We start from the raw sequence: 22,978 nt of genomic DNA, 5'->3' as shown, positions 1-22,978 counted from the left end.
CTTTTGTTTCCCCTCCAGGTGCAGGTGAATCTGGTGTTTTCGAGGGGATCGCGGTCCCGGAATCATCATGAAGGTAAGATTGCTTACAGAAAATGACCTCTGGGGTTCTAGAATTGGGGAAGTGGGGAGGGGGTTGGTCGAGGTCGTGTGTGGGGCCTCCGCGTTTTGCCGAGGAAGGTGTGTTTGGTAGCTTGGAGCCCGAGCCGCTTTCCCGGGAGACGATGGGGGTCAGTGGTGTGGCTCTCTGTCGGCTTTGCTGTGGAGTTGGGGCCACTTATAGGATGTCGCACTGAGCATAATTCTCCCGTATAGAATGTCTCTTTTTGCAGGGTAAGGCAGGAGTAACTGCATGAAATAAAGTGTTTTAAAAGGTAAAACAGAAAAAGCAGGTCAAGTAATCTGACTCTAGAAACTGAACTGTATGGTGGTTCTAGCGATTACACTGATGAAAGAAAATCTCGTTTATTGTGTGAACAGTACTGTGAATTTTTAGCAGAAGACCTATTCGGTTAGCCCTGAAAATAATCTGAATTGAAAGATTTTTAAAGAGGATCTTTGTGATCTTTACACAACTCAGAGATAGCAGTTTTTCCTTGTATTTCCTGGGATTTAGGATTTTATGGTTTATTTTTCTTTGTTGATCCATTTAGTCTGTAAATTGTCAGATGTTGTGATAAAACCAATGTGGATTGATGTGGAAAACCCATGGCCAGGTTCCTTTTAAATGTAAACATGTTAACTGAATGGAGGATAGTGTGTAAAAAGTAGAATTTACTTAATTGGTGGAAGAGATCATGGCAGTGAAAGTATAGGGTTTTTTTTTAGAGACTATGTAATTGAATGCTGTCATTTTTTAATACACTGGAGAATAAAAAGCCTTAGATATCTGGCCTTTCGAGATTCAACTGGTGGAACTTAGAAACTAGAGATATTTTTCATCTATGACAAATTCAGAAGTGCTTAAAAGGGTAGGGTGTGTTCACAAGTATAGAAATGCATAGAATAGTATGTGAAAATGTAAATGTTGTCTACTTTTGATAGTTCTTTTGAATTATTTGAAAACAAGTTTTTTTCTGTTCAGGATCGACTGTTTTTATAGTACTGCAGCTAAATGAAAATTTGTAATGCTTGTGTTTATGGACGAAAGTAAAAGCTGTGACTACTTAAATATGTATCTCCATACAAAGTAATTAAGTTTAGTGTAGTTTTTCTTTTTTTTTTTTAGTTTTTTTTCTTCTTGAGTTTGGGGTGCTGTAAACTACCTGAAACAGTTCATATCTGTTGAATTCGTGTCTCATCTTCATGTAAATGAAAAAAATAATCAGTGATGTTGCAGAAACAGATCCCTTTTGTTAGTCACAGATGCTAGCTATAACTCCTGGGACCTGTGTAAAACAGTGACAAGTGAATTTGTTAGGAAAAACCGTATATCTTCCTTGGTGTTGAGTGAGAATTTCTTAAGTGTTCGGTTGAATAACATATAATAAACTCAGAAGCTGAATAATACAGGATTTAGTTTGTGATAGATACTGCAATCTGTCATAGTTCCCAGTGTACTGCCTGGCATATCTTGGGTACTCCGTTAACGTTTGATTAAAAGAAATGTAGTAAGTTGAAGGTCCTTAAGATTTAACTTTTCTTTTCTTTCCTTTTCTTCTTTTCATTTCCTTTTTTTTTTTTTAACTTGTGTGTTTAAAAAATGAAAGTACGTTGGAAACTTTAGCCTTAAAAGTGTCATAGTATTAGGCAAATGCAAATTTTGGTATCATTTTAGAACTACTGATTTTAAGTGCTTAGCATTTCCATTAACACTGCCTTTTTAAAAAAGGGTACTGTTGATGTTGAAAGGAAGAGTTATTAAATTTCTAATTTTGTACAAGAAGAACTTCCTGTTATTGTATGTATAGTAAGTCTTCTCATTGGGAGTCTGCTGATAATCAGCAGTACTACAAACTTAGTGTATTTTTTTTTATTTTTTTATTGTTAATGTTAATCACCATATATTATATCATTAGTTTTCGATGTAGTGTTCCATGATTCATTGTTTGTGCATAACACCCAGTGCTCCACGCAGAATGTGCCCTCTTTAATACCCATCACCAGGCTAACCCATCCCCCTACCCTCCTCCCCTCTAGAACCCTCAGTTTGTTTTTCAGAGTCCATCGTCTCTCATGGTTCGTCTCCCCCTCTGACTTACTCCCCTTCATTCTTCCCCTCCTGCTATCTTCTTCTTTTTCTTTTTTCTTAACATATGTTGCATTATTTGTTTCAGAAGTACAGATCTGTGATTCAACAGTCTTGCACAATTCACAGCGCTCACCATAGCACATACCCTCCCCAATGTCTGTCACCCAGCCACCCCATCCCTCCCACCCCCCACCACTCCAGCAACCCTCAGTTTGTTTCCTGAGATTAAGAATTCCTCATATCAGTGAGGTCATATGATACATGTCTTTCTCTGATTGACTTATTTCACTCAACATAACACCCTCCAGTTCCATCCACGTCGTTGCAAATGCAAACTTAGCGTATTTCTTATAACTTAATTTCTTACATGGTGAACATTGAGGGGTTGCCCATGATTGGTATTTTGCTTTAACAAATTTGTAATTCAAAAAGTATTTAGTAGTGATTATATTGGGCTCACATTTTCTCTTTTTTTTGTGTGTGTTCCCAGTTTCTAAATTGTAATGACAACAGAGCTATAGAACGATTTATGCTATTTATCAGATCTTACCAAACATACTAGTACTTTGAGGCAAGCTTTTAAGTTTTTATTATCTGTTTTATTAGTCACAAGAAATTTTTAATTTTTATTAAGTGGCAGTGTATTGATGTCATTGAAAGAATGTTTAGTAATACTTTTCTGGTGGTTGCTTTAAAGTCCCAAAATAAAGAAAAATGTATATATTATTTTAAATGTTACGTATTTTAGAAACAATTTTGCTGTGGTTCTTACTTCAAGAGTTTATTTAAATAAAGCCCCTTCACTCACTAGTATATTCTGTCTTGTAATATTTTTGCACAGTGTGTTTTTGAGAAATAGCACTGTAACACAAAAGCAGTTTTATTCTTAACATAGGTCATGATATTGGGCTTACATCGGATCTTTTATAGTTTTTGTAGGTCTTTCAATGTCAGTGATAGCACATTTTCAGGAAATCCTAGATTATTAAAAGTTTGTAAATGATTCCAAGACTAAATTATGTCAGATTCATTTCCTACTTTTTTCTAACTAAAACTGTTTTCCTGCTTATACATCGTGCACATTATTAACATCTCTCATTACATTGCAGTAAATTTTCAAGTGAAGTGGGAGAAGCTGGAGAGGCTGGAGATTTCAGAATCTTTATGGGATAAGTGATTTAGATGGTTGTGCTTAGAATTTTGCAGAGTGGGCTTTTTCAGATATACCATTATCTTCAGTAGTCACTGGCTTTAGAACACATGAAAATAATGGATTGATTACAAATGTCCTTTGCTTCTGTGCATGTTCTCACCCCCTTCTCCTTTCCTCGCACCTTCCTTCCCCCTTTCCTTTCCCTGGCTCCTCCTTTCCGTCTTTCCTTCCCTTCCTTTCTTTCCCCCTTCCTTTTTCTTCACTTGCTTCTTCCCTCTCCCCTCACTCTCTCTACCTCCTTCTTTCCCCCTTCTTTCTTCCTCTTCCCTCTTTCATAAATCATTCATTTAACAACAACCCCACGCATCAGGCAGTGTGGAATGAAGGTGAATAAGCTATCAGATCTGCTCTCAAGGAGCTCACAATTTAGTAGAAGACACAGAAAAACAAAGCAGAACAGCGCATATTGAATTATAAGAGTATTGACCACAGTATACGGTAATTGTGGTAGGGGCTATGGGAGGACAGAAGAGGACATCTAAATCAGAGTCATGGAAAGTTCTCTGGTAGAATTGACATCTAAGCTGAGTGTTAAAGCTTTCATTGGGCAAAGAAGGGTAAAAAAACAGTGAGACAGAAAGGGGACTACATGTTGGAAAATGAAAAAAAACCAAGATAGTGTATTTGGAAACTGTTAGTTCACTGTGCGTAACTTAAAGCACGATGTGTTTGGGGTAGAAATAGGAGGGCAAGGATGGGAGAAGGCTGAGTTAGGCAGTTGAAAATTTTCTTGAACGGTACATAGAACCACTGAAGGTTGTTTGAAAGGAGTAAAGTTGGTAGATTTATACTCTGGAGAGGTGACTTTGGTAGTAGTGTAGTGAATACGCCAAATGGGAGATCTGAGTGGAAGATCTGGAGATTCCAGGTGAGAAGTCCTACTGAGAAGTGAGTAGGGGCTTGAACTAATGCAGTGGGGGTAGATGAGATATCTAGGAAATGGAATTCAGGACCTAGTAACTTGCCCTAGGGTGGGAAGAAGTTTCTGTCTTGGGGCATGAGATTGATATTATTGTCACCTGAAGTATTGTTGGAATTGAAGTAAAGATGTTGTACAGGGTTTTGAGTATTGAAGGGACCTGTAGGATGTCCACATCCTTTAGTTAAAATGTAAGATTAAGAAAGCAAGTAGGATGAAGAGAAATCAGAGGCATGGTTAATTCAGTGTGAATTAACTTTTAACTGTAATATTTGAGAGGATTTTCATCTATAGTGTGGCATATGTATTTTGTCCTATGAATTTGTGGTCTTTTTGATGAACAGGTAATTTTATAAAATACTGACTTGTGTTCTGTGTAAATTGCTAATTCTTTATTGTAATTTTTTAAAAAAGCATGTTGGTTGAGTACCTATTTCACTGAAGAATGTGGTCCTGCTACTTCAGTCTGTGAATTTAGTCACTGAAGAAATGATGGTGTACCCTCCATGTACCAGACATGCTTCTAGGTATTGAGGATACAGCAGTAAACAAAACAAGAGTTCTTCCCCTCATGGAGTTTACTTTAAATTAGGACACACAGATACCAAGCAAAAAAAAAAAGTGGTAAGTGCTGTGAAGTAAAGCAAAATCAGGATAAGAGGTTACAGTGACAGAAGGTGTTAACTTTAGATGAAGTATAATAAAGGGCCTGTTTTTGGAGATGACATGTAAGCGTCATGCGAAACAAGTGATACAGTGAGCCATTCAGTTATCTGGAGGAAGAGTGGTCTAGGCAGAAAATACAAGTGCTAGGGTCCTGGGGAGGAATATATTTGGCCTGTTTGACCGTGGCATACCTTAAGGAACAGGAAGGCCTTTAGAGCTGGAGTGGTAGATGAGGCTAGAGAGATCACAAGGACCAGTTCAGTGTAGGGCCCTGTAGGCCATGGGGAAGGACTTAGAGTAAAACCTGAGTGTATTGGAAGTCATTGACGGGTCTTGAGCAAGAGAGTAAAGTGATCTGATTTACATTTTTAAGCGGTAACTGCTGGTCAGAGACTAGACTGTGGGGGAGCAAGAGTAGAAGGAGGGGCACCAGTGACAAGGCTGCCAAGTTAGTTCTGGTGAGAGATGGTGGTGGACCAGGTGGGAAGGTGGGTGTGTTGCAGGTGGGGATGATAGGATTTGAATGGATTGGATGTGAGGGAAAAGTTCTGCTTCTTGCTGCTACTTATGGTTGACTAGTCTCTCCCCCTCCCCTTTTAAAATATGTTTTCTGTGATTAGTTGGTGGACAGGATTCTTAGGATTGAGTACAGCCAAGAAGGCATTCCCAACTCTTGGCCTTCCCTTATTAGGGAGCCATGAACATTGAGCCGTGAGCATTGAACAGTCCTTTCCATCTTTTTGTGTTGTTTTGTTTTTAAATTTTAGGAAATGAGATAAAAGTCACTCTTTCAAAGTCTACAGTCCAGAGGTGCTTGGGTGGTCAGTCGGTTAAGCGTCCGATTCTTGATTTTGGCTCGGGTCATGATCTCAGGGTCGTGGCATCGAGCCCGGCATCAGGCTCCATGCTCAGCACAGAGGTCTGCTTAAGATTCTTTCTCCCTCTGCTCCTCCCCACACCTGCACACACTCAAGCACTCTCACTCACGTGCTGTCTCTCAGATAAATAAATCTTAAAAAAAAAAAATAAAGTGTACAGGTCAGTACTTAGTATTTTCACAAAATTGTGCATCTGTTCACTACTGTTTAGCTGCAGAATATTTTTGTCTTCCCTACAAGAAACCTGTACCAATTAGCTGTCACTCCTTGTTCTCCTCCTCTGTTCCTCCCCAGGCAGTCACTAATCTACTTTCGGTCTCTAGGGGATTGCCTGTTCTGGACATTTCCTATCAGTGGAATCACACAATATGTGGCCTTTGTACCTGATTTTTTTCACTTAGCATAATATTTTTTTAAGATTTTATTTATTTTTGCGAGAGAGAGCGAGAGAGAGCACGTGTGCGCACGCACAGGGAGGAAGGGCAGAGGGAGAAGCAGACTCCCCACTGAGCAGGGAGCCTGATGTGGGACTCAACCCCAGGACCTTATGGGATCATGACCTGAGCTGAAGGCAGACGCTTAACCAACTGAGCCACCCAGGCACCCTCACTTAGTATAATATTTTCAAGGTTCATTTTGTAGCAGAACTTTATTCCTTTTTATTGGTGAATAATATTTCGTCTGATGTACCACATTTGGCTAATCCACTTATTAGCTGTTGGATATGTGGATAATTTCCACTTTTTGCCTATTATGAATAAATGCTGCTATGAACTTTTGTATGTAAGCTTTTGTGTGAACATGTGTTCAGTTTTCTTGGGTCCTAGGAGTGGATCTTTCTGTTTACAGGGTAGTAATACTATCTTTGGTAACCCTGTTGAGAGCTGAGTGTTTAACTTCAGATACTTTGTGCCATTGTATCACATGGCCACCAAAGATTTGGACATTAGAAAATTCATCCAACATTTACTGAACACTTATGTATTGGTCTCTGTTCTAGCCATTTAGGATATATCAGTGTACAAAACAGAAAGTCCAGGTCCTGTGGATCTTACATTTTAAGGTGGGGGGACAGACAAAGAGGAATAAGCATAATAAGAAATCTAGTTTGTTAGGTGGCAAATAGTATGGAAATAAGAGGGGAGCTGGGTGAGGAGGGTAGGGAATGCGGGGGGTGGGACAGGTTATAGTGTTAAATAAAGTGGTCAGGTAAGTATACTGAGAAGACATTTGTGCAAATACTTGACTGAAGGATGTGAAGGAGTTAGTCTTGTGGCTTGAAAGGCAGCTCAACATGTTCAGTGAACTGCACAGAGGCCAGAGTGGCTGGAGTAGAGTAAGGAAAGAAGAGAACGGGAGGGGTTGGGTCAGACACATGAAGGGGATGCAGGTTCGGGGCAGAGCAGATCAGATCACCTAGGACCTTGACAGCCTTTGGTAAGGATTGTGGTTTTTACTCTGAAAGAATTAGAGTTTTACTCTGATAGAAACTGTAAGTTTTGAGCAGAGGAGTTACGCAGTCTCATTACAGAGTGACAAAGAGTTTCATTATATTTTTAAGGGATCACTGACTGCTATGTTAAAAACAGGCTGAAGGCAAGTTGAGGATAGAATAGAAGCTGACCAGTTAGGAAGCTATTTTAATAATAGCTGTAATGATGATGATGATGGCATGTAGTTAGGAAGCTATTTTAATAATAGCTGTAATGATGATGATGGTGGGATGGGATATTGGCCACCACAGTGAGGGAAGTGAGGAGTGGTCAAAGCCTAGATCTCTTTTGAAGGTAGATCCAACAGGAGTTCTGGTCAGATTGATGGTAGAGGAAGGAGAGTTGAGGAGAACACCAACAAGATTTTTTGCTGAATAATTGAAAAACTGGCATTGAGGATGAAGTTAGGGCTGTGTAATTTTTGGAAATAAGCATTATATTTTATATTTGTGAAAAATGCTAATTGGTGTATTGCTCTGTGAAATATGGCTGTAAAAAAGATACAGGTATGCTATATTAAATTTTTAGTAATAGATTTAAAAGTTAAAACTTTCGTTCTTTTTTTAAAAGTTTTATTTACTTATTTATTTGACAGAGAGAAACACAGCTAGAGAGGGAACAGAAGCAGGGGGAGTGGGAGAGGAGAAGCAGGCTTCGCGCGGAGCAGGGAGCCCGATGCGGGGCTCGATCCCAGGACCCTGGGATCATGACCTGAGCTGAAGGCAGACGCCTAATGACTGAGCCACCCAGGCGCCCCTACAAACTTTTGTTCTTGATGAATTGTTTAAAAATAAGACTCCTCCTGCCTTCCTATTGGTGTCACAGAACAAAGATGTTTCTACACTCATGAAAATTATGATCTAGTATTCTATATGATACTAACAGTAAGCAGTGGAAACCATAGTCCTATTCATCCTTTTGATATTTAAATCTTGTAGATTATAGAAGGTATGGATTTGATAAGGCCTCTAAAGAAAGTATGTCAGTCTTTTTTCTTTTCAGTTGGGCCTCCTTTATACCTAGTGGACATTGAACAAAACAAGCTATATAACTTGCTTTTGTTTCCAACATAATTGAAATATTTCATTTAATTACTTTACATCAAAATAAGACTGTATGCATATTTGTTATCTCTTAAACTTCTAATCGGTATGTTTAACTGAATTTTAAATGAGAACTTTTGTATAAAAATTACTACATTTCTGGGCACCTGGGTGGCTCAGATGGTTAAGCGTCTGCCTTTGGCTCAGGTCAGGATCCCAGGGTCCTGGGATTGAGTCCCGCATCGGGCTCCCTGCTAAGCGGGGAGCCTGCTTCTGCCTCTGCCTCTCTCTCTCTCTCTCTCTCTCTCTGACTCTCATGAATAAATAAATAAAACATTTTAAAAAAATGTAAAAAAAAATTACTACATTTCTGCTTTCAGAAGTACTGCAAATTCTGACATTCAGGTTTTCTATGGAAGATGATGTGTTTCTAGAAATATGATCATTTTCATACTAAGATTCGAGATAGCGTTCAGGTTTGGAGATTATAAAAGTATATGAACAGTTTACTAGAAAATAAAAGGCAGATCTACGGGGGTCAGTTTACAGAGACAGAGAAACCAAACTTCATGTTTAACTTCTGTGCTAATGGTCATATTTTGGCTGGTTAATAGAAGCAAGGGACAAAATAAAAGAAAAGAAAAAAGGGAAAGTTTTAAAATGACACGTTTGAGTATAGTTCCCAGTATTCCTTTTTTTTTTTTTTTTTAAGATTTTGTTTATTTATTTGACAGAGAGAGACAGTGAGAGAGGGAACACAAGCAGGGGGAGTGGGAGAGGGAGAAGCAGGCTTCCTGCAGAGCAGGGAGCCCGATGCGGGGCTTGATCCCAGGACCCTGGGACCATGACTTGAGCCAAAGGCAGACGCTTAATGACTGAGCCACTCAGGCACCCTGTTCCCAGTATTCCTTAATCAATATTTGCTCATACTCTATTGGGAAGGTCCAAGTATGGGCTTCAAGATTGCTGTGAATCTCTCCTCTCCCCAGAGTTATGTGCAAAATTTCATATATCCGTATGCTTTCTTGGGAAGATGAACCATAGCTTTCATCAGCTTCTCAGTGGAACCTGTAATACAGATATTAAGAAACACAGCTGTGTGGTATCACCTGTTCGCTGATATGCTGGTAATCATTTTAATAGGAATAGTTGTTTGTATGTCCTTCTGATCTTATCCTTAAACAGGTAATCAAGTGGTTACTACTTACTTTATTTTCTATTTTTTTTGTTTAGATCACTGTACAATCAGAAAAGTTTTTATTTTTGAAATGTTATCATTTATATGAAATGCATATATAGCTTACAGTATTTGAGTTTTTGAATTTCTGGAATGAATTTGAATTTTTCAGTTATAAATAAATAGCCTTTGATTCATGGAAACATTTCATAAAATAATTTTAAAAGGTTGCTCTAAAAATCTGGCATCCTGGCTTTACTTATGAAACTATTTATTATAGCATCCTGGCTTTACTTATAAAACTATTTATTATAAAAGTTAATGTATGTTTGTTATTACTTTTTCCGCATTCACTTATTTGCCAAATGGGGTCATCCAGAGCAAGGATAATGTCTAACTGAATATCCAGATATACTTAGCTTTAGGATACAGTTAGAGATTATATTACTCTTGCTGGTGTGAGTGTCTTTCCAGCTTAACATTGATGTTGGCAGTCACGCGGTACAGAAGCTGATTCTCTGGACCATTATGATTTATAAGGAGGAAAATCTTACAGAAAATAGTGTGTATCACTTTTTTTTTTAAAGATTTTATTTATTTGAGAGTGAGTGAGAGAGCATGAGTGGGGGGGGAGGGGCAATGGGAGAGGGAGAAGCAGACTCTGCTGAGCAGGGAGCCCGATGCAGGACTCGATCCCAGAACCCTGGGGTCATGACCTGAGCCGAAGGCAGACTCTCAACTGACTGAGCCACCCAGGTGCTCCTATATCAAATGATAAATTTAGCTATAATTAAGAGAATAATAATTCTGTAATAGCTTTATGCTACTAAAGTATGTCACATTATATGTAGTGTATCTTGGGTGGTGGTATGGATACTTTATGTAGACTTATTTAAGCCATTTTCTTCTAATTTATAGAAAAATTTTTGGCAGTATGACTTAGCTCTAGGATATTTGAAGTCCTGTGTCAAGGCTTTGCCAAGGAACAGGTTGCTGTATCCTAATTTGATAATTTGCTGGGCATAATCATTTTGAGAGCATAATCCTAGATACCTGTTTAATAAGTTTTTTTGAAAATCACTTATGTTTTAATCATTTACTTTAATATCAGAAATGAAGATTATAAATTACAAAACTTTGAGCAAGTGGCATTTAAAGAAAAGATTCACTTTATACCGATAGTAAAAAGCTATACTTGAATATGACTATACAAACCATCTTTGTTTAGTTAAAGTGCCCAATAAACAGTGTAAATGATTAAGAGCATATGGCTTGGAAAGAGAGGTCTTGTTCCCAGTACTGTCTCACTCTGTTCTTTACTTGGCTGTTGAAGTTTGGGCAGAGTTATTTATTTTTGCAATGAAAGGAAACATCAGTTTCTTTCTTTCTTTCTTTTTTTTTTTTTTTGCAAAATGGGGATAATAATAGTTGCCTTACAAAGTTGTGTTAAGTACCAAATGAAATATCATTTAAAATGCTTTATACTGCACTTGGCATAGTTCTGAGCAGTCAGTATGTGGTAGCTTTATTATTCCCATAAAAGCCTGTCATGTCTTTTGTAAACTGATAGAGTGCGGATTCTTTAATCAAGACTCCTTGGGATTGAATTGGGACTCTCCTACTTATCCAGGTTGTGGGCAGTTTTCTTAAACCTTCTAAGAAGGCTGGTGCCCTTGCCTAAAATGAGAAACGTTTGTAGTATTTACCTCATGGGGTTATTGGGGATGACTAAATGTAATAACAGGATCTATTACATAGTAAATTCTCAATAAATTGTAGCTATTATTATTAGTTTTGTGGAAAGAATGTGCAAACTCTTGTGAGTTTAAAGTAGACTTTCAGGGTGATATAGTCACTCTAATATTTTTTAATTTAAAAGTTGATTTGGAAGTTTGGTGGAAAAGTTGTAATTTTGTGATTAAGGTTAAAACCTGTTATTTTTGTCTTTATGAATTCCTTAAAAACAAAATTTAGGAGCACCTGGGTGGCTCAGTCAGTTAAGTGTCTGCCTTCAGCTCAGGTCACAATCCCCGGGTCCTGGGAACGAGCCCTGCTCAGTGGGGAGTCTCCCTTCTCCCTCTGCCTGCCATTCCCCCTGCTTGTGCACTTGCTCGCTCTCTTTCTGTCAAATAAATAAAATCTTTAAAAAAAAAAAAAAGACTATTTCATGGAAGGGGAAAACCAGATTTCTTTATTCTAAGAACTCTTTGCTCCCATTTCAAACTTTTATTTTATCCCAGCCCTCCCTTCCTGTTGCAGAAGCTTCTCTTAGTAAATATAATACTTGTCCTCTCTTCTAATTTGCAGCTGGTTTGTCCAGATGGGATTTTTTTCAAGGGAAAAGTAAATTTTACTTCCAAGCCTAGAGGGTTGTTATTGGATTAGGTGAACCACTGGAGATATTTATTTTCTGGGTAAGCATCCACCTCTAGCCTTGCTTATGTAGGGCAAACATTTTTTTCTTCTCTTGATCCGATCACTGTTCTGATGTGGCAGTTAGTCACCTGAAGCTGGTCTGGCATCGGGAGCCTGTGGGGGTGGGGCAAATGAGTGATGGGGCCCTGCCAAGCCTGTCTGGACTCTAGAGAGGAGTAAAAGGAAAGCTGAACAGGCTTGAAGACAAAGGAGCTACTATTGCTGTCAAAGTTTAAATGAGGCAGCTTGTCTTATGCCTGTTTGGGAGTTTTAACATAATGTAGCTTTCCATTTTTTCAATTTTATCTTGATAAGGGTATCTCACCAAAGGACCCATCTCTATTTTATATCTGAATATCCTTCCTGAAAGTCGTCCAGTGATTTTTAAGAAAAGTTGTTTCGTGTCTGAGGGCTTTTGACACTTAGTCACCTAATTTTGCTTTACCTGAACTTGGAGACCTATTTTTCTAAACTAGTTCTATTCCTAGCAAAATTAAATTCATAAGTTTTTAGGGCGCCTGGGTGGCTTAGTTGGTTAAGCATCTGCTTTTGAGTCAGGTCATGATCCCAAGGTCCCAGGATCGAGCCCCATATTGGGCTCCCTGCTTAGAGGGGAGTCTCCTTCTCCCTCTACCTTTCCCCTTGCTCATGCTCAATCTCTCTCTCTCTCTCTCGCTCACTCAAATAAATAAATAAAATATTTTAATAAAAAATAAATTAATAAGTTTTTATTATAAAAGCAATACAAGTTTGCTTGTATCATTTGCTATAAACATTAAAAATTACAGAAATCATACAGTGAATAGTAAAAGTCATTATGTTCCCCAGTCTCACTTCTTGTGGGCAACTTGAGCTAACTAACAGTAGGGTATATATTCTTCCATACCTTTTTCTTTGCACATATATATTTACAAAAGAGGATTTATTTTGTTATGCTTGGTTTTTCAAAAATGGGCTCGTACTATAAGTATCGTTCTGTGACTTTTAAACTGTCTTTGTGCATTAGTACATAATAGAGCTTTGTCACTCTTTTTTGATGGCTTTAGCAAGATTTTATTTGCATTCGATATGCTCTTTTCTCTACCACCAAATGATTCGTATAGGGCACCACTATGTTTCTTTAGCCTTAAGTTTTGGCAAGTGTGTAGAATCCTCCTTTATAGCAGTACTTAGCATTCAGTAAGTAATCAGTAAGTATTGTTAATTTATTTGAATATGTAGTACTGCTAGGTGGTGAATAGTCCCAGTCGTCTGTAGCATTTATGACAGCCCCTCATGGCCCTATGGATTATTATTACAGCGACTAACCAATAATGAAATTGTATTGCATGAGATTGCTATTAAAAGGTAAGGTGGGAAGTTAGTGAGGGAGCATCCCTGTGCTATATGGCTGCTGCTAGAGAAGCTAAGGCTATTATTCTTGGGATCCCTAGTAGCATTTATTAGAAAGGTTAATTTTAGGGGCGCCTGGGTGGCTCAGTTGGTTAAGCGACTGCCTTCGGCTCAGGTCATGATCCTGGAGTCCCGGGATCGAGTCCCGCATCGGGCTCCCTGCTCAGCAGGGAGTCTGCTTCTCCCTCTCACCCTCCCCCCCCATGCTGTCTCTCTGTATCTCATTCTCTTTATCAAATAAATAAAATCTTAAAAAAAAAAAAGAAAGGTTAATTTTAGGACATACTACTGTAGGCATTGACCCCCACAGATGCTTCAGGTTAGAGTATGTGGTTTAGAAAGGATTTTTAAACACTAGCGTTATAATGTTTTTAAACGGCACGTTATGTTTTTAAAGTTTCATAGTCGTTATTTCTTATAATATCCCTTTGAGGTAGGTCAGCAGCATTTTTCCTTTATGGTCAGAGAAGCAGATGCAGATGTAGAGTGATTTGCCCACAGGCACACATTAAACTGATGGCAGAATCTGTTCTCTTGTTAGTAAACTGAACCATGCTGCTTCTCTGCTAGTTATAAATGAGTAATAAAGTTGTTTCCATTTAGTGACCTTTTGATGGCTTTATGGAATAGTGAATGTAGTTTAGAAACCTTTTACTTACTTTCTTTATTGAAAGAAAATCCTTATAAAGTGGGAATTTACCTGTATCATAGTATTAAATATTTTATGTAAGTTTATCCTATTCTTTTAAAAATAGAAAAAAATCATAGGAAAACATATTAAAATGAACTACAGTGGACTTAGTTCTTTTGGGAGAACCTTTACTGGCTTGAAAATTAGTATTGTAAATTAGAGGAAAATGGTACAAGGCTTTGAAGAGTTAATATTTTATAGTAGAAGAAAAATGAATCCTCAGGTTATATTGCCAAGTAATTTTGAGTGGAAACAGTTGTGACCTATAGAGCTAGAAGAGACTTTCAAAGATCGTTTGGCTCTGTGGATTTAGACCCCAGCTATTGTAGCAAGTGACAAAATGGGTTACTTAGACTAAAAAAACTACAGTCTGGGCGGCATCCCTTAAGTTCTAAGTTTTCTTGTCCATTGGAAACGTTCTCTATTTACTTGTTTGGACTTGATTCTGTTTTTCCATTCCCTCTCCCCCAGTATAATAATAATTACTATTTTTTCCTATATGCAGGCTTTTTTCTTTCCAGTTGAAAATAATTTTTTTTAAGATTTTTATTTATTTATTTGACAGAGAGACAGGAAGAGAGGGAACACAAGCAGGGGGAGTGGGAGAGGGAGAAGCAGGCTTCCCGCAGAGCAGGGAGCCCGACGTGGGGCTTGATCCCAGGACCCTGGGATCATGACCTGAGCTGAAGGCAGACTCTTTTTTTCTTTTTTTAAAAAGATTTTATTTATTTATTTGAGAGAGAGAGAATGAGAGACAGAGAGCATCTAGAGGGAAGAGGGTCAGAGGGAGAAGCAGACTCCCTGCTAAGCAGGGAGCCCGATGCGGGACTTGATCCCGGGACTCCAGCATCATGACCTGAGCCGAAGGCAGTTGCTTAACCAACTGAGCCACCCAGGTGCCCCTCCAGTTGAAAAGAATTCTAACTGTAATCTTGTGTTGATAGAGGGAGATCGTGGGGAAGTTTTCAAATAATAGGCAACTATTGTAAAGAGATTTAATTGAAGGGATCATAGAGAGCCAGAAAATTATATATTCAGTTTTGGAGTGTTAAGACAGATGCTTTGACATGAGTTACAAGTCTGTGATAATAAGTAATGGTTAATCCTTATGTACTTTGGTAATTAGCACGATCCTGTATTTTAATAAACATGCAATTTCTAAATACATTTTTTACTCCTATAGACGTATCCCATTTATCCCAGAGTCAAGCTGTCATCAGTTTTATCTTGTTTTGAAATAGTATTACAATATTTATCACACAACCTCTGCCCTCATCATGTTCTTTATGACATCATCAAATTCATCATTATTATTATTATCATGGTAATTTTGCTACTACTTATTTATTTATTTATTTATTTTTTATTTTTTATTTTTATTTTTTATTTTTTATTTTTATTTATTTATTTTTTAACAGAGAGAGGGAACACAAGCAGGGAGAGTGGGAGAGGGAGAAGCAGGCTTCCCGCCGAGCAGGGAGCCCGATGTGGGACTCGATCCCAGGACCCTGGGATCATGACCTGAGCCGAAGGCAGACGCTTAACGACTGAGGCACCCAGGCGCCCTCTACTACTTATTTAGTGCTTAATATGTGTCAGACATTTTCTACATTTTCTTTATTTTTTATTTTTGTTTTTTTTTAAGATTTTATTTATTTATTTGACAGAGAGAGAGATAGCGAGGGGGGGAACAAGAACACAAGCAGGGGGAGTGGGAGAGGGAGAAGCAGGCTTCCTGCGGAGCAGGGAGCCCGATGTGGGACTCGATCCCAGGACGCTGGGATTGTGCCCTGAGCTGAAGGCAGATGCTTAATGACTGAGCCACCCAGGCGCCCGACATTTTCTACATTTTAAAATGTAATTCTCAAAAAAATGCTGAGAGGTACGTATGAATATCCCTGTTTTGCAGATGAAAAAAGTAAGGCTGAGGAGATTATGTAATTGACCTAAGTAAATTCATGCCACTAGTTAAGTGATAGAGCTAGGTTTTAAACCTAAGCTACTCCCAAGTCAGAGCTCTTTCCAATACTCATACTGTTCTGCCTCTCATTTAACATACGTGTCTTTACTTAGATGTCTAGTTTGCTTAGTCCAGAGATGATTTAGAAGTATCCAGTTCTTTATGAGTTGTGAGTGTGTGTGTGTGTGTTTATGTTTATATGTATATATAAGGGTCTTGGGCGAGGGATTTTGTTTTTTGTGTTTTTCTTAAAGATTTTATTTATTTGACAGAGAGATATAGCGAGAGAGGGAACACAAGCAGGGGGAGTGGGAGAGGGAGAGAAGCAGGCTTCCCGCGGAGCAGGGAGCCTGATGCGGAGCTTGATCCCAGGACTCTGGGATCATGACCTGAGCCGAAGGCAGACGCCCAACGACTGAGCCACCCAGGCGCCCTTGGGTGAGCGATTTTGAAATGGGCACAGTGAGCGCTGGGATTACTGAAGGAAGAGAAAAGGGAGATACTTTAAAAACTAAGACACATGAATGTATTCTCATTTAGTAATCCTTTCTGTTTTCACATGTGGACTTAAACTGTCAGGTTTTAATAAGTTCTATTTCTTTTTTAAGTTTTTATTTTTAAGTAATCTCTACACCCAACATGGGGCTCAAACCCACAACCATGAGATCAAGAGTTGCACGCTCTGCCACCTGAGCCAGCCAGATGCCCCTGTTCCTTCTCTTTATGGAACAAGGGAAGCACAAGAATTTAGAAAGGTCCATTAAATTTTCATAAAAAGTAGGGTTGTATTCTGGAAAGTATAAATTTCACTTATTAAAAAAATTTACTTCTGGAGTGCCTGGGTGGCTCAGTTGGTTAAGTGTCTGCCTTTGTCTCAGGTCATGGTCCCAGGGCCCTAGGATCAAGCCCCGCATTGGGCTCCCTGCTCCGTGGGAAGCCTACTTCTCCCTCTCCCACTCCCCCTGCTCATGTTCCCTCTCTCGCTGTCCCTCTTTCTCTCTGTCAATTAAATAAAGAAATAAAATCTTAAAAAAAATAAATAACAAAATTAACTTCTGTGGAATACTTTATTCTTTCTTGGTACTGGGCAAATAAGTTGCTGTTATATTTTTAAAGTATATTTTAAAATTTAGGATTAATCACTATTTACTTTTCTTTAAGAATCAAGAAACTTTTATGTAAGAGTATACAGATTTAGGTTCCGTGTATTTGTTTCCTATTGCTGCTGTAACAAGTTGCCACAAATTTGTGGCTTAGAACAACACAAGCTTATTATTTTGCAGTTCTGGAGGTCAGAAGGCAGAAACGGGTGTTGCTGGACTGCATTCCATCTGCAGGCCGGATGGGAAATGTTTCTCTGCTGTCTCCAGCCTTTGGAGGCTGTACACATACATTCCTTTGCTCCTGACCTATCCTCTATCTTCAAATCTCTGACTGACCCTACTCTTTCACTTTTTTAAGACCCCTGTGATTTCGTTGGGCCTGTCCAAATAATCCAGGATAATCTTCCCATTTCAAGGTCAGTTGATTAGCAACCTTAATTCCATCTGCAGCCCTAATTCTCCCTTGCTATTTGGCAACATTTTCACAGATTCTGGGGATTAGGGTACAGACATCTCTGGGGAGACCATTACTCAGCCTACCACGGGCTCGTTAGTTTAGCGCACTCCTTTAGCCTTTTAGGCTTTTCTATAAAATGAGATTTGTATTTATTGTTTACCACAAAGGAATTTCATGAAAATGGGAATTCTCTGCCAGTACAGGCACATCATGCATAGAATACATTCAGAATTAATAACAGATGTTTACTGGTTGATCTTTACCGTTTCTGTTGGGTAGATGCTTGGGGATAGGAACCAGTGGGCTTGGTAAACTCTGGTCTGAATACTAGAGTTAAGTTTGGCCTCTAGAAGCAGAACAAAATGTCAGTGACTCAGACACTTCCCAGAGAGTGAAGCTTCACTGCTGTTGTTTACCTTTTTTTTTAAAGTAGGCTCCATGCCCAGTGTGGAGTCCAACTCGGGGCTTGAACTCACAACCCTCAGATCAAGACCTGAGCTGAGATCAAGAGTCGGACAGATGTTTAACCAACTGAGCCAGCCAGGCACCCCTGTTGTTTCCTTTTAATTTGACTCTTATGTGACTTTTTGTTTTAGAATTTGATCTTTCCAGACCTTTGTCTGTTGAGGATGGTGAAGCACAATGTTGAAAAAATGGATGAATGCTTAACTCTGATTTTTTTAAAAAAGTTTTATTTATTTAAATAATCTCTACACCCAACATGGGACTCAAACTAATGACCCCGAGATCAAGAGTCACACACTCCTCTGACTGAGCCAGCCAGGGGCCCCTTAACTCTCATCTTTTATGATTTGAGTCTGTTTTAGTCTAAAAGATAACATTTTTTAAGCAGTAGGCTTTTCCACTTACTGTGATTTTTCAAAGGACTGGTATGACAGTAATTAAGGAGGGCTTTGAGGGATGCCTGGGTGGCTCAGTTGGTTAAGCGTCTGCTTTTGGCTCAGGTCATGATCCCGGGGTGCTGGAATCGAGCCCCACCCCTGGGATGGAGCCCCTGAGCAGAGAGCCTGCTGCTCCCTCACCCTCTGCCCTTCCCTGCCACTTGTGCTCACACTCTCTCTAGCACTCTTTTTTTTTTCTCTCTCTCAAATAAATCTTTAAAAAAGGTGGGGGGGGACTCTGAGTAGTAGGCAGTTTCAAATCACTATTGCTTATGATTATTTTGTGTGTGCCTAGTTGTTATTCTTGTTTGAATATCCCAAGGTAATCTTGGAGGATTTCTGTTTTTAATGTTTCATTTGTTAATTTTTCTTAGAGCCACCTTCTTACTTTGTTGACTTAAAGTCTTTCAGTGCTCAAAACTGAGGTGCTGTGTGGCAAGGTTAGAGAGTGGAGTAGAGGGTGGAAGTGACTATGCACCTCGGGGGCAATATCTTTAATGATGTAAAATTCAGGAATATAAGCTTAGGGTTGGAGATAGAAGAGCCTCGGTGGTTAAGAATATAACCCTTCAAACCAGACTGAGACTGAATTCTAATCCTCTCACCATTGGCAAATGGTGATTGTGCTTGCTCTTGCTCTCTCTGTCCAGTAAATAAATAAAATCTTTAAAAATAAATAAATAAGCAAAATAAAAAGTATCCCCCAAAAGATCCTGGTATAAAATTAGATCATGTATCAATAATAAAATCAACACATTCTTTAAGTCAAATGAGATAAAAGGTAAATGTACAAAGTTTAGTATCTAAATGTAATTTTAACAACCAAAACTGTACCCTGGCACATGACAGATAATATCTATAGACTATTTAAGTGTATTTTATGGGGTAGTGGCAGAGGGAGAGGGAGAAGCAGGCTCCCCGCTGAGCAGGGAGCCCATCCTTGGATCATGACCTGAGCTGAGGGCAGTCACTTAACCAACTGAGCCACTTAGGCGCCTCTGGGGGATACTTTTTCTAATCCTCTCACCTTGGGCAAATGACTTAAGCTTCTCTGATTCTTAATTTAAAATTTCTGAAATGAGGATAAAGAAAAAAACCGACCTTCTACTTTGGAGAAATTGAGTGACGTACTCCATGTAAAGCATTTAGCGTGGTGTCTAATATTACTGAGCAACAGCTGTTATAATTACTACTATTAATAATGATAAGTAGAAGGAATAAATAGTGGGCAAGTATTCAGATGTTAGAGTGTATTGTTTGGAACAGCATTATCAGCTGTGTGATGGGAGCTATGTGAAATTTTAAGTTTTCTAGTAGTGGCATTAAAAAACAGGAAAATTCACTTTAATATTTAGCCTGGCATATCCAAAATATTGTTATTATTTATTTATTTGACAGAGAGAGACGCAGCAGGAGAGGCAACACAAGCAGGGGGAGTGGGAGAGGGAGAAGCAGGCTTCCCGCGGAGCAGGGAGCCCAAGGCCAGGCTCGATCCCAGGACCCCGGGATCGTGACCTGAGCCGAACGCAGACGCTTAATGACTGAGCCACCCAGGCGCCCAAAATATTGTTATTTTAACATGTAATCAGTAGAAAATTACTAGTGAGATTTTTACCTTTTTTCCCCCCACACTATGTCTTTGAAATTTGGTGTGTATTTCACACCTACAGCACATCTTAATTTGGACACTAATTTTCGTTGGAAATACTTGATCTATAATTGCAGCTCATAAAATTTACAGTTGAAAAAGTAGATTCATATATCCAGGTTGTTCTAAACATTCATAAAAGTTTTCCAATAACTGAATTGAACATTAGTTTTTAAGTTAAAATTAAATAAAGTTAAAAATTCAGTTCCTCTGTAGCCACATTTCAGGTACACCTGTGGCTGGTGGCTCCTCATCTGACATCACAGGATGTCCCTGTGTGCCTGTGTTCTCCATGGCTCTTCTCAGAATTATGTTATGGTGATTACATTAAAAACTTTTTTTTTTTTAAATACTCTTGCTAAAATACATTTAAATAGTCTGTAGATATTATCTGTCACGTGCCAGGTACTTTTTTGGTTGTTAAAATTGTGTTTAGATACTAAACTTTGTACATTCACATGTAATGTAAATGCATTGATTTTATTGTTGATACATAATTTGATTTTACACCAGGATCTTTTGGGGGGATACATTTTATTTTTTTTATTTTTAAAGATTTTATTTATTTGAGAGAGAGAGCAAGAGCAAGCACAAGCAGGGGTAGTGGCAGAGGGAGAGGGAGAAGCAGGCTCCCCACTGAGCAGGGAGCCCATCCTTGGATCATGTCCTGAGCTGAAGGCAGTCACTTAACCAACTGAGCCACCCAGGCGCCCCTGGGGGATACTTTTTAAAGGGAAACTTAACATTTTAGCAGTTTAAGTTTCAGGATTTATTTCCTTGTTTAATATTTGTATTTAAATTGAAACAAAAACTTGGAGACCACAGTATACTCTAGATAGCCTGTACACTAAATAAATAAAAGCTTAAAAAAAAAAAGATACTGTAGATGAAACTTCTGTGTAAAGGAAGCACTAGAGATTAAAAATACCTTTAAAAATATTTAAAATAATGATATGAAGGGAAGGAAAAGAACTTTTATCACTGAAGGAAAACACTTATTTAAAATGTATTGTGGCTATTTCTTTTCTTCTCCTGAAAGGCATCTTTAATGTAGAACAAACTATAGTGGTGCCTGAGTGGCTCAGTCACTTGGGATGCTGACTCTTGATTTTGGCTCGGGTGGTGGTCTTGGGGACATGGGATAGATCCCTGAGCTCTGGAGTCCGCTTGAGATTCTTTCCCTCTCTCTCTGCCCCTCCCTGTGCTTGTGTTCGTGTGCAAATAAATAAATTTTTTTTTTTAAAGAACAAACTATAGTAATAGAAGCAGTAATAAAAAATGACAGCCGTTGTTTACTGAGTATTTGTATGTATTATGTCTTCTTCTAAACACAGATATCTCATTTAATCTTCACACAACACTGTGAGATAGATACTTTTATTATTCCTATTTACAGATAAGAAGAAAACAGTAGAGCATGGATTTGAACTTCACCCAGCTCCAGATCTTGCCTTCTTAGCAACCACACCACCTCCTTATTAGTTTCTGGATAGAGTGAAAAAGCAAAGGAAAGAGTATTTTTTTCCCTCCTAGTAGTTTTTCTGGGATTCTCTAATGGGGGAGCTGGAGTGGAGTGATGTGGAAGGAAGGGGAGCACTGTATTTAACCATTCATTTGGGTTTTTAAGAACAGGACTAAATATTTAAATTCTTCTGGGACAATAAAGGCACGTTTTTTTCTACTCCCAGATTCTTTAGAATCCCTCACAGTTTTTAAATATATGATATAAAGACTTTCTGCTGGTCGTAAATGAAACCTTAGAATTCCTTCCCACGATAGTGCCTTAGGCAGCTATCACATATGGGTAAGATTTAGGAATTCAAACTGGTGTAGACCAGCCTCCTCATTTGATTTCTTGACTGATAAACCAGTGTTCCTTTCCATTGTATTCCATTGTATTTCAGAGAACAGGTCCATCTACTTCTAAACCAGTGCCAAGCCAGTGTCTACAGTGATGGGCAAGAAGCATTTCTATGAGTAATTATTTCCTTGATGAATTAGTGTCTGGTGTTAATTTTGACTAGGCTGAACTCTCAGCAGTTGTTAGTTGTTGTTAGCACATTAAACATTTGGATAATTTAAAAAACATAGTTTATCCCCTCGAAAAACACTAACAAGTATTTAATGAATATGAACTTGGATTAGGTTCAAACTTTAAGGTGACTCTAGAATGTACAATGAGAGACTTAAAAGTCTGCAGGGTTTTTTTGTTTTGTTTTTTAAAGCAAGCTCTGCACCCAGTGTGGGGCTTGAACTCACAACTCAGATCAAGTTATCTGCTCCACTGACGGGGCCCGCCAGGTAGGACTGTGGTTTTTAATGAATGAAATGCCTCTGTGTGTGGATCAAGCCAGCTTTTATGGCAAACGTTAACTGTGGTTTAGTTCCCCATCTCCACACCACTGAAGTTATAACTTAAATTGCCCTGATTGCAGTTTTAGCTGTGATTAAGTGTTGGTAAAACAGATGTAGGGTCCTATGGGCGCCTGGGTGGCTCAGTTGGTTAAGCGACTGCCTTCGGCTCAGGTCATGATCCTGGAGTCCTGGGATCGAGTCCCACATCAGGATCCCTGCTGAGCAGGGCGTCTGCTTCTCCCTCTGAGCGTCTTCCCTCTCATGCTCTCTATCTCTCATTCTCTCTCTCTCAAATAAATAAAATCTTAAAAAAAAAAAAGATGTAGGGTCCTAAGCACAGTGAAGATCTCAAGTAAAACTGAAGTGAAATGAAGCCATATACTATGTAAGGACCAGTCTGCTAAATAAATATTTAACCAGTCTGTGGGTAGGTACAATGACTGTTAATAATGCAAGTAGTAATTTTTGTATAGATTTA

The 22,978-nt window shown here is 38.7% G+C and overlaps 1 protein-coding gene across 7 annotated transcripts in view; it reads left to right on the top strand.

Annotated features, from left to right (window-relative positions):
• ARID4B (AT-rich interaction domain 4B) overlaps positions 1-22,978 on the top strand; it is a 139,448-nt gene that overhangs the window by 1,232 nt on the left and 115,238 nt on the right. For all 7 annotated transcript variants that reach the window (XM_028104459.1, XM_028104460.1, XM_088019938.1 and 4 more), the window contains exon 2: positions 19-73. In XM_028104459.1, the coding sequence (XP_027960260.1) occupies positions 68-73 (6 nt within the window). In that variant the 5' untranslated portion in view covers positions 19-67. The remainder of the gene's footprint in view (positions 1-18; positions 74-22,978) is intronic.

This window comes from Eumetopias jubatus, unplaced genomic scaffold (genome assembly GCF_037043125.1).
Source record: "Eumetopias jubatus isolate StellerSeaLion01/CBP00866 unplaced genomic scaffold, mEumJub1_p1.0 scaffold_17, whole genome shotgun sequence".
In the NCBI taxonomy this organism is placed as follows: domain Eukaryota; kingdom Metazoa; phylum Chordata; class Mammalia; order Carnivora; family Otariidae; genus Eumetopias; species Eumetopias jubatus.
Note: the sequence above shows the minus strand (reverse complement) of the source record. Positions and strands in the feature narration are given on the sequence as shown.